Below are 12,814 nucleotides of genomic sequence, written 5' to 3'. Positions count from 1 at the left end.
GAAAAGCGCCCTCGCGGAGCGCCTGATTTTACCTATGGTCGTGGTATTTACAAAAGTTTAAAGAAAGTCGATGTTTTGAAATGTGAATGGTATGGGAAAGCTCTTGATCGTGTTGAATGGAGAAAAATTATTTATAACTTTAAATAGGCTATATTATTTTGCACTTAATGTTTTCGTTTTTACTATACTTTTTTATTTTTCATAGCGCTGTGAACCCTAAGTTAAGTTAGGGCCTATTCCCTGTGCCAAGGGAAGGTTTACCTCCTCTTCCTCCTCTGTTCACCGTTGTCAAATTCTTTGTCGAACCCGAAATTTTCGTAATCTTGTACAACAGTTGGTGGGGAGCTTTTGGTCGCCCGAATCGGTTTTTCGGATCGTGATCGGGTTGGTTGTTTCTCCATGTTCAATATCAATTGTGATTTATCATCAGTTCGGAAGTGTTTTTGCGACTGCGACCGATCGAATTTCTTCGGTACGCAATACAAATTCTCGGTGCTTGTTCGCAAAGGTTTGGGTGGGGCTCTTTTTTTACTTGGTCGAGAAGAAGGTATGATGTAGTCACCGTCACAGCTGTCAAGACTCCTCAGGCTGTTTGTTGATTCGTATGTTTGTGAGTATATGATTCCTCCTCCACTCTCACTGCTAATAATGTTGCTTTTGAGACTGCTTCGACGGGGCGGTTTGGTGGGCGGTTTGGCGGTAAGCTCATTCTCTTCTTCTCTAACAGATCTTTCGGTATAGATTGTCGACCGTCTAGACTGCACGATCTCTGGTGTTTAGCCGCTGGTACAGATAGTGACCTATCATACGTGTTTACTTCAGAATAAATCGGTTCTTTGTACGGCTCACTGACTTGTCGTCGAGCTGGAGGCATGGATAGTGACTTGGTGACTGGCTTTTGGTTCTGAGCAAAATCGCCCATTGCTTCATAGTATTCTACCCTGTTGATTGCACCTTCGATTGTAGGGGTGGTTGGTCTTGAACGGCTATTAATCAAAGACATACTATTCGATCTTGATAACCGACGCATAGCTTCAATGTCAATTTCATCTGATACCGTTCAGATGTCTGGTTATGTCGTTTCGTGGACGTGATTTTTGGAGTCGTAGCCTCGGTCATTGCTTCATAAAGAGAATCTTGGTCATCGGGCTGTGAGAGGGCCTGTATGTCCTGTGTAACCTTTACTGAAGGGATCTCTTTTTTGATGTTATGATTGTCGGTTTCGTCAATTTCACTGTAGTTTCTTGAAAAGGATGGTTGTCTTTTTGGTCACCGTTGGCCTTTGCGGTGTCATCATCTTGTGTTTTGTTCATCTCAACGTCCTTTGGTCTCGAGTGCTTTTTCCTGAAAAACGAAGAAAAATTAGTTCTTTTTATCCATTGAAGAATTAGATTTAGAATTTGTATTTTGTGTATAAGCATAAAAATTAGTTGGGTCAAATGGAAATTTCATGATATTCAAACCTTTAGCTAAGTTATTTTAGTAACTTTCTGGATGGGTAGGATTTTGCAACAACTTTGTTTCCATGTGCCTTCATTATAAAATAACAAGCAAGCTGGTACAAATTAGTTTATCTAAGGGGTTGGGTTTGATTAATGAAAGAAAAATCACTCAATTAATTGGTCAAATTTTACAATCTTGTATTTTCCGCTACATTTCGTTTGGTTCAACTTCAACGACAATACACTACAGCACTATATTAAGTTTTTTTTAGTTGAGACTTCCCTTTTTTCTGAAGATTTGCATTGGAGAAAAATTTGAGCAAAAATATTCATTAAGACTTTTACTTCAGAAGCAAAACGTCAACTTGAAGTACCTTGTGGATTTTTGAACACTTTCATTATTCTTAAGTGCAATCAAGGTCACCCTGCCTATCCAAATCCTTGAAATGTACAGTGGAGTCTCGAGTTATGAAGACATTAGAGTAATAGAGGTTTTCAAGTTTTTTTCAAAGTTTCTCCCTTATTTGCTAAATGAACCTAGAACAGTATATTAAGTACCACAAAGTAGTCTTGCTGGGCTGGTGAAATACAAAAACAGTGCGATTTAGTTGCTTTATACTTAAATTTTAAGAGTTTATTAGGAATTTTTCAAGGTGCCATTGTTGTCCCGCTGCTGAGGTCGATAAATGTTTCATTTCGTGACACACATCTTAGAACTAACTTTTTTTGGTGGAAACTCGCGAATTAGTATATGTAGATTCCAAAGTCAAAAAGTTTCCACGATATTATCGTGCAAGTAACGAGTAATTGGCGATTTTTTGCGTTTCCAGGCAAAATTGATTTTTGGGGGGTCTTAAAATTTAAAAAAGACCTATATCACATGATAGAGCTCTTCAAACTGAGCAAAAAAGTGTATTACACCAAAGTCCCAACTTCTCTAGATCAAAATTTATTGGCCTATTTGTGGTAAAAAACTGATGGAAAACAGGGAATTTCCCCACAATCTGCATTAATTTATGCAAAATTAAACACCTTTTTGACCACAAATAGGCCCATAACTTTTGATCTAGAGAAGTTGGGACTTTGGTGTAATACACTTTTTTGCTCAGTTTGAAGAGCTCTATCATGTGATATAGGTTTTTTTTTAATTTGAAGACCCCCCAAAAATCATGAATTTCCAGGCCTTGCAATTTTGCCTGGAAACGCAAAAAATCGCCAATTACTCGTTACTTGCACGATAATATCGTGGAAACTTTTTGATTTTGGAATCTACATATACTAATTTGTGAGTTTCCACCAAAAAAAGTTAGTTCTAAGATGTGTCTTTAGTTATAACACAAGAATGACAATTTGTCCAATTGTCCAATCGAATTCTTTAACTAGATTTTAATATCTTTTGTTCTCATACTCATCATGACCATCGGATATCATTTAAAGATGTTTTTAATTACCAAAAATTGTGGTCAACTTCATTAATAGCTTTCACAACGTAAATCACAAGACTTCAAGCAGTAGAAAATGCTTTACAAAACGATCATTAAAAACCCACTTGCCAATAAATTTAAAACAGTTTAACCTTTGTGGAATTTTGCCTTCCTACCTATAAAACACTCGACGTTAGCTGATCATGCTACCACGTGGAATAATGAAAAATTAAAACGTTATTTCCTTCTCCTGTTAAAATTACAATAATATGACTTCGAAACTCACTCTAATTCTACAGCTCAAGTTTTTGCTTGGTATGTGGTTGCTACAGTTGTATTTTACAAGTTCCAATTCTTTTTCCATTGTGCAATAGAATCCATTTTTAAGATAAGTGGGCTATTTGTAAATCCAAATGTGCAGTTCATGATCAACAATTCGCACTAACTAGTCGACAATATGATGACAGATCTTCAAATGAAATGAAATCTTCCGTCTGATTTTGCGTCGGCTATTGAATAATCTAAATAACCAGCAATATATATAAGCCTTTTTTAGCTTGCAAACTTGAAATGGTGACTCGGCTTTGTTAAAGGACACCAATTGACGTATCTCCTACCATTTGCTTACACAACATTTTTTAACAAAAGAAAGAACAACTTTTTCCACCTACCGCGCCGCGCGAGCACATTTTTTTGTCAATATTTTGCTTTGTCAGCATAGAGGCGCGTCTTCATCCTATATCATTAAAAAGAATATCTGCTGACCTGTTTTACTGTATAACGCAAATAAACGACCCCAGTCTTAATTGATTTTTAATTTTTCTCTTCCTTCTTTTTCAGCATTCACACAGGATGAAATATTCGACAGTGTTATTGAAGGTTTGTTATGCTCTCTAATTCGACGTTCTACTATTCGATAGGCTCCCTTATTCGATGAAAAATTTAAAGTTACCGTCAACAAGAATCTCTCATAAACGACGCTCCTTTATTCGATAAGCTCCCTTATTCAACGAAAATCCAATTCCCCTTAGAGAGCGTCCTACTGTTAACGCTCTTTAATTCGATCTTCAAGGGGTATTGGATTTTCATTGAATAAGGGAGCGAATAAAATTTCACGAAGCATTGTTACATTTACTTGTACCATGCTTTGTTAGGGAATGTCACCACTAACATAACTGCTAAATGACATCACTAATTCTAAGTTTGAAAATAATACATTTGTGGTATTGAAAATTGCGATAATTAAACCGTTAAAAGATGTCTAGTTCCTAAAACAAAACAATGGAAATCCGTACAAAACCTTTTTCGCTGTGTAAAGTGGTAAAAAGATACTGCCATATTTGCTAAAACACTAATTCTTTCAACCATTCGATGATTTGGAAAACTAGTACAACCGTACACTTTTTTATACCTTAACACTCGGACTCAAAAGTGCCACATCATTACGTCAAAGAGCTACGAAATTTTTTGCACGGTACATCACAGTCTAATTTGTTTTGCCATCATAATGGTTGTCACTTTCAATTTTAAAGTTTCTGGTCAAAATTATTTTTTATTTAATTTTTAAGATATTTGCAGCGATTTCAAAATACACTCAAAGTACATCAAGCTCATCAGACCCTGAAGAGATGCTAGAACAATTGAAATTGGCTGGGTATGATTTATATATGTTTGATTGGTTTAAAATATGATTTTAAATGAATTTTCATTGTATTTCCTTCACCATCAATTTATCCTTGCCAATCTTTATGAAAGAGTTTTGCGATCTTGCGATCTGGTTTCAACGTAATCAAGTTACTGTTGTGTTGTACAATACCTTCCTCACAGTGAGTGATTGATATCTATCATCATCAAAATCTACAAAATGGAAGACTATGCCAACAGTTTCATTGCATTACTTTTCTTTTATCTATTTCAGCAAAGAATTATTAGTTGACACCATCATTAATATCATGCTAAAAGAAGGTACTTTTTCTTGATTTTTACATTCGTTATTCTGATGCTTAAACAGCAGGTACAGTAGGTTTTTGTGGATGGTTCCCCCGTTAGAACACATTTCACAGTCCAGAAATGTTGCTGTGGGTATTAGCTTTTGATAAGAGTCAGATTTTTTCATCCTCCTAAGTGGAAAGGGTTATGAAAACAGAAAAAAATCACCAAAGTCTCTAAGGAATGTGCATTTTTTCAGAAACTAGCGTATATGTATAAGAATTGCGAAGCGTTCCAGGCAGGTCACTCGATTCGCAAGTTGCAAGCAAAAAATATTTATAGGGTCATGGAGGGTGTCTATCTAAAAAAATCCTGCATTACTAAAAGTTTACAAAAACGACAAATTTCATAAAGAATGGCAAAAAACAAAAACAAAAAAAAACACGGTAAAAACAGCTCAAATTCCAAAGTGTGACCCTGAAAAGCCTAAATTTTAAGTAAAATGGTCATAGAAGTAATGAAAACACTAAAATGTGGGTTTTTCCTCGATTTAAGTCCCTTTAGCTTTAATCAGCTTTAAGTGTCCGTTTCGGTCCCTCTAAGGGCCCGCCAAAAATCGCGGGCGGCACATTATCACGCAAACCTAGTGCCATCCCCGAGAACTTATAATGGATTTACAAAGAATCAACATAAAAGGGGTTGCGGAACGACCGTTCCGTTTTCGCAAAGCGAAGAAATTTCGACACTAACAAATTTTTTTTATAAGTCAAACTTTTATTGATAATGTTTTCCAACTCAACTCTTTCTTTTTTATAAGAATTTTATAAGAACAATACGAGACTCAAAAATTAAACACGCCGGGTTTTGAGCAATTCAAAAACAATTTCAGGCTCAAAGTGCAAAAAAAGACAGCCAAACCTTTAAAAAAAAAAATTTACTGGTTCTTATAAAAAAGAGTGAGGCTTTAGGCTGGTAGTTTATCTGAATAAATTGAAAGACTTTTATCCAATCTTTTTGTGACTTTTTGAAACAATTACTTAGCTCTCTATAAAACTTTTACAAAGACAAATTTATCAACAATTCAAAAATTATATTATACATTTCCCTTCAAAATTTAAAAGAAAATAGTGCGTAGTTTGAAAGATGATCTTGAGCTTTTCAGCCATTAGAACCTAGTATACAATCTCTCAAAATGTGCTACCTCTTTATGATATCATTCACTTCAAATGTAGTATCAATTTACCGAAAAGGAATCAGCAGCCTAGCAATAATTTCCAATAACTTATCAAGACTAGTGAGATTTTTTGCGTGATGAAATTTTGTCTTTTTGTGAGTCTATTTTTGCGATATTGTGTGTTCGGCAAAAAGATGTTCCCAATGTTTCATTTATAAAATCAATCCAAACCAGTCCAAACTAATTTTTTCAAGAACCTTGCCTTGCAAAATAAAATCCAAAAACTTCTATAATTCATATAAGTATATTAAAGTAATGCCATTACTATTTATTAGGCGGTAATAATAACAAGCGTTATCTACAATCTCACGTCAAAGAGTTTATGAAAATATAAGTTTATTCGCCAGTAAAAAACACTTTTTTGTGAAAGATATCTTGTTTGAAAATATATTCGAGCTAGCATCAAAAGTAACATATAGGTACTTTTATCATTTAAGTTGTCTTTTGGGCTAAAGTCATCAATCATGCTTTTGTTATCACTTTATCGTACAAATATAAATCGGCATTATTCTAATTGATGATGATCAAGCTCCAATGTTAAACAAAAATCTCTTGAGAGTCAGCAAGCGATAATGGAATCAACAATCAATCAAGCCAAATCAAAATGATTCCATTATCGAATAAATATTGAAGAAATCTTCAATCAGTTACATCAATATGCCTTCTTACCTGTCTTTAAAAATATAAATAAAATTAATCACGGAAAAGGACGCGAAAATAAAAGACATAAGTGTGAGAACAGAGTAATCAAACTCGTCAGAAAAAGTACCATTAGAAGTCATAAAAAATCAACCTGAATAAATGCAATCGCAATTCCAGAGAACTTCACAATTCCCCAAACAACATTACATTACTATGTAAAACTCCCATCACATAAATTTTACAATTACGTCAGAGTAGACCACGCTCGCCACCGAAGAGGTTTATTTGGAAAGGGTAATTATATTTCATTGTTCGCTTCTTTTTTAAAGATTTGCCGGGTTGGAAAAGTATGAATTTCTTTGTACATATTTTACCTACCCCAAATATTTAGGAGGCTGAGTTTTAAACGAATTGTCAAGTTGAAATGAACGATAAATGTATCAAGGTCTGTTTTATTTACCCCCTGGTGACTTAACAAAAGAGACTTAACTCGATGTTACAATCCAATTATTGAAAGTTTGTCTCGGCCTTTTTATAATGAGCGAGACATACGTTCTCTGATTACGCAATTTTCATATTGACATTTTCGAGGCATTTTGATGTAACTGTCAATGACGAAAATAGCAACTAGTAATTATCATTTTGATTCTGCTTTCCAGTACAGTCTTCTCTTTTGTCTCGTAAACATTGCACGGAATAACATGGAACTGGCACAATTTATAGGACCATTTTATTATCCTCCATCAATTCCAATCTGTTCATAATACAGTCATAATGCTATGTATATTTTGGTTTTATGCTGCTTCTTTGTTGTGCACGTTCACCCACCAAAACTCTGAAACACTGCTGATTCAGCCAGTCGGTCGATCGGTAGTTAAAAGTCACCCATCACATCAATCAAGCAAGCTCCTTCACCTGAACCCTGAAGTCAGAAGAGATGAAAATAATTATAGTTAGAGTAAAATGGAATAAACACACGACCCATAAAAATAAGCCTGTGGAAAGAAAACATGGCCATATGATATCCATGAAACACATGGCCGAGAAAAAAACATTTTGTTTTGTGAGATGATTTTAATTTAAAATTTAAACAATTTAATACAAAAAAGTCAACACAAAGAAAAAGTGCTAATGTAACATTCCAAAGGTAGTTGAAACTATAAAGGTGAAAAAAAATGAAGATTTACCTTTCAATGGGCCATAATCAGTCCAAAAGTTAATGCATGCACCTCAACAAAAACCGAAGAGATTTGTTGGTTTTCAGGGCCATCTTTGTTGTTTTGAAAAAGAAACGCAGAAAAAAAGACTGGGCCCAGACATCTGGAAGAAGCGGGAAAAAAGCAAAGGAGATAAAGTTTTGGTACTATTACTATTATTTGTACAAAAGTTGCAATTTTCATAAAAGATCTTACATTATAATACTCAAAAAATAGATTATATTCTATTAAAATAACTAATTTATGAAATAAATACTTCAAATAGTGCTAAACTAATTTAAACCCCATCCAACACGAAGCAAAGTCGATATTTCGCCATCCCACCGGCTCATTTTCAGAAATTTTCGTACATATACAGATTTTTTACGCCACGCGCAGATCTAGAGAAAGGATGCTACACTCCCTATTCGGGCGCTTCGCGCCCTCAAAACGGTCGTTCCGCAAAAATGTAATCCACGGTGAAATTACAAAAGCCACCGGGTCACTGAAACAGGGGTGAGTGCATTCTTTGCTTTTTTCTAAGAACAATTGAGTGTATAAATAATGCAGAAATGGCATCTGTTCGATTCGAGAAGTGTCACTCTTATTTAATATTCGACATCTAGACCTTTCGATACGGAAAGGCAAATATATTTTTGACACCTTTTTATTTAAGGGAAGAAATTTTCGTGTGTTGCTTGGAAATTTTCCAATAAGGTGCAGCCAGAACATTCTTTTGGGAAAGTCGTTAATCGTAAAAGCTAATTTCAATTCTCCTTAATCTCATTTGTTAAACTAATCGTTAGAGCAGTTTGGTAACAAGGACCGATGAATCATTGAATAGGTTAAGCAATGTATTTACATCATATAATAATAGATAACGCCGATACAAAAATATTCATATAGCATATATTAATGATTTCTTTGTAAAAAATAAACTTCTAGGTCTTGGTAGTCTTCTATAACGATGGGAAGAAATTTCTGAAATAGAAAAAAATAACAACCTAATGAGTTCTTGGAAATAAACGGCTGACAAAAAAAGAGGAGTGACAACGATTCATTTGATATTAGAGAGAGAGAGAGTAATCCGTCCCATGCAGTGGGAATCGGCCTAGAAAAAATATATAAAAAAGTATATATATAATCCCTAGGAAATCATTGCGCTATGGTTGACAAATAAAAAAAAAAGAACAATATTATATACCAGAAAGACTAAAAGTCCAGATCACAAAGCATACAATTCCACCATAATTTATCATTAGCCAGATCAAACCAATTATCATTGGGAACATTAGACTTTTTCAAAGATTTAAACAGACCCCTTCCATATGTAAATTTTGGGGCACCTTTTGGACGTTTAGATACAACCCAACAAGAAAGCATTTTGCGTGGCAAACGATCAAAGCTCATTCTTGCAACATGGCCAGCCCATGCCAATTGGCGTCGAGTGATATAACAATCAATAGATTTTAAACCAAGTCTCTCAAATAAACTTTCTGTAGATATTCTGTGTTTTCGAACATGTAACAGGTTTACGCGAGACATTGCTCGTACGCATCTACGATGAAATAATCTCAATAAATCAAACAATCTTTCGGTAAGACTCCACGTTTCCGAGCCGTATAAAACAATAGAAAGAATAAGAGTCTCATATACGACTGCCTTAACTTTTGGTGAGACACGAGAATTAGCAAAAATACACGATCTAAGGGCGCCAAAAGCATTACTTCCACGATTTAATCTTGATACAACATCAATCTCGTCATCTGTGTCTCTCGATAAGAACGAACCGAGGTAGCAAAAACTTTCTGTGACAGGGATAAATTTTCCATCTCCAAACTTTATGGGATCTAGGTTTGGTGGGTCAACATTTGGGTTCGGCCCAGAGACATATAGAATCTCTGTTTTCGAGGGTTTTTCTGGTTGCGAATCGTCTCCAGCGTGGACCTCCATTCCATCATTTGATATTTCCTCACATTAAATGAGCAATTATTATATTTAAGATGGATTTGTTCGTAGGGGTGGGGAGGGGGGGCAAAGTTTTGTAAGCCAGTGCTAATATTCCCAAAATAATGGATTGAATAGTTTCATCTTACCGCTGTTTCTCTTCTTTGCCGTGTCTAATTACTGACAGGTTTGAATTACGAATCCATTACGATTTTCCAACAGATGAAAGCATCCAATACTCGATAGCGTCAACTGAAATGTAAATTGGGTAAGTCTTTAATACCTTAAGGGAACTAATTTTAGCGGGAACTGATTTTCGCGGTAAACACCCTCTTTTTGCCGAAAATTAGTTCCCGCGAAAGTCACCTTCAGGTAGTAGGATCAAACCAGTAAGGTTTTTCTTCACGGTTGTGGAGCGGAGACGGCTGGATATTGATATTATCACTACATAGGGAAAATTTGTATTAAAAAGAAAGCAATCATTCATTTCAAGATAATTAATAATACAACCCAATTTTCGTAACGTGTAATAGTGACCGATTTTCAATACTGTCCTTTCTCATCACCATTTTGATTGTAACATCACACTAAATGAAAAATCATAGAAGTCTACAAACCTTTTGCCCAGCATTGTAAGTTTAATCATAAGAGATCCAAAAATATACGATGAACTATAACTACCTTCATAAAGTAAACCTAATACGCTTCAAAAGTATTCAAAAAGTTCAAAAACAGTTCAAGTACATGAGTACATGAGTACTCTTAATAAAATAAGTTTCTTTCAGTGTTATGCGAAATTATTTATACATACCTGTGTAAACCTTGCACAGGAGACTATATAATAAAGCTATTTCTATAACTGTGTAAACCTTGCACAGCAGACTATATAATAAAACCAATAAGAAGACTAAAGCTACTTCTTTACCTGTGTAAACCTTGCACAGGAGACTATAAAATATGCAATTTGTAAAAACTATTGTTAAACTCCCCCCTGAAAAGATACTAAACTGTTTAACCATCAAGAAGAAAAGTTTAAAGATTAGACTTAAGATATGTAGTGATTTTGAAACACCCCTGTCTCACAACCCCAGTGGAAGTGGAAGTGGAAGTCGAAGTTTTCTCCACTATTTCTCCAAGCTAAACATTCTAGTGTTATGCATTTTCTTAGATTGCATGGGGATGACATAATAAAAATTTCCCAGTGGAGCTGAAACTGTATGGTATTTTTCCCATTGTGAACAACATTTTGGCTACATTTTCCAGTGGGGTGGGTTTCCCACCCGGTTTGTGAAACAGGGGTATTTAGAATAAGAGTGGTAAAGATAATGTTTCAAAGCAGTACATATGAAATTTGCCTACCTTAATATAAAATGTATGGATCTTTGGTACTATTCTGAAGAACTTACAGCTATCTATGAAAGTCTAAACACTACAACGACGCCCATGGAAGAAAATGAACGATATAACACAATATATAATTTTCAGGTTGTTAAAAGGGGTGTTATATATTAATCAGCTAATCAGATGAAAGTTTCGCCGTGGTTGTGTTATGCATGCAATGAACAGTCTTGGTGAATTGATTTATACATACTACCAATCAGCTATCATAGATGATTAATACCAACACCACCCTTCTCAACCTGAAAATTGAAAACAACCCTCCCGCCAAAGTCCCTATCCCATACCTTCTTACCAATACTACCACCCCTGTCAGCTCTACCCACATTCCCTCTACCCCGATCACTCCTTCCTAACCTACTCAAAACGCTTACCCCTCTGCCTCCCCGTCCTCTCGCTCTACCCCCTCTGCCTCCCCGTCCTCTTGCTCTACCCCTGCCACGCTTCCCCACATGCCAAACAAACCACGGGGCATCTTCTCCGCCGAGACTTTTCCATTTTTTGTACGCGTTATCGGATTGCGGCCCTGGGTGAGTGACCCTATACAACTTGAAGGCTTCGCGTGTAAGTTCCTAAAATATAAATTTTGTTAAGGAGAAAATTATTTGGTTTAGGATTTTCGTTGACGAACAATACTTTCTATACAGGTTAACGAAACCTCCTTGCTTTTTAAGTATCTTTTATTTTCGAAGTCTAAAGTATTAGAATTCGTTATCATTTAAAGTCGGTTCTTACAAAATTGTAAAACAGAAGTTGTATTCATAGTTGAAGTTGAATTATCGTTTTAAAAAGATATGACAATATCGGTGAATGACAATACAATATAAATGTTGAGAAAATGATCATTTTGGCAATAGGTTAAAGATGACTGTTAAAGCTTACATCTGTTGGTGGCGAGTCTTCCTCCAAAAGTATGTCTTCCTCTTCATCTGCATTTTCATCTTCATTTTCATCTTCTATTTCTTCTTCCTGTTCTTCTCCAATCCTTGCCCTCAACCTAGCTATTTCCCTCTCGTGTTTTTCCTTCACTTCCTTAATCTGTCTCTCCATTTCCTCTCTCACTTGACGCTCTACATTGACCACAAAGTCTGTCTGCTGGGTTGAAGCTTTGGGGTTGTTTTCGCAACGAAACTTATTAAACCTTTTTTCGACTTTCATTTTAGTATTTTGCTGAAAAATAAAATAAATTAACTTTAAATAATACAATAATGATACATGTATAAGATTATTGCATGACTATTACTTCCACACATAACATCAACATTCAAAAGTGTGGTATATATAGTACATCTGCTTAACATATCAGATGGAGTGATTTCATGAAATGCGAGTGGAACATACACTCGATAATTTTCACATTCATCAGCAATTTGACTACAATTTATCAGATTGCATGAATGTTACTTCCACACATAACATCAACATTCAAAAGTGTGGTATATATAGTACATCTGCTTAACATATCAGATGGAGTCATTTCATGAAATGCGAGTGGAACATACACTCGATAATTTTCACATTCATCAGCAATTTGACTACAATTTATCAGATTGCATGAATGTTACTTCCACACATAACATCAACATTCAAAAGTGTGGTATA

At 35.2% G+C, this 12,814-nt stretch overlaps 1 protein-coding gene across 1 annotated transcript in view; it reads left to right on the top strand.

Moving 5' to 3' along the window:
* The window catches only part of LOC136815986 (anaphase-promoting complex subunit 1-like), a 95,433-nt gene that overhangs the window by 58,324 nt on the left and 24,295 nt on the right, over positions 1-12,814 (top strand). Inside the window, exons 23-25 of the mRNA XM_067072408.1 lie at positions 3,707-3,745; positions 4,435-4,520; positions 4,785-4,831. Coding sequence (XP_066928509.1) covers positions 3,707-3,745; positions 4,435-4,520; positions 4,785-4,831 — 172 coding nt within the window. The remainder of the gene's footprint in view (positions 1-3,706; positions 3,746-4,434; positions 4,521-4,784; positions 4,832-12,814) is intronic.

This window comes from Clytia hemisphaerica, unplaced genomic scaffold (assembly GCF_902728285.1).
Source record: "Clytia hemisphaerica strain Z4C2 unplaced genomic scaffold, Clytia hemisphaerica genome assembly, whole genome shotgun sequence".
Taxonomy (NCBI): domain Eukaryota; kingdom Metazoa; phylum Cnidaria; class Hydrozoa; order Leptothecata; family Clytiidae; genus Clytia; species Clytia hemisphaerica.
This window is presented reverse-complemented; position numbering and strand designations above follow the sequence as displayed.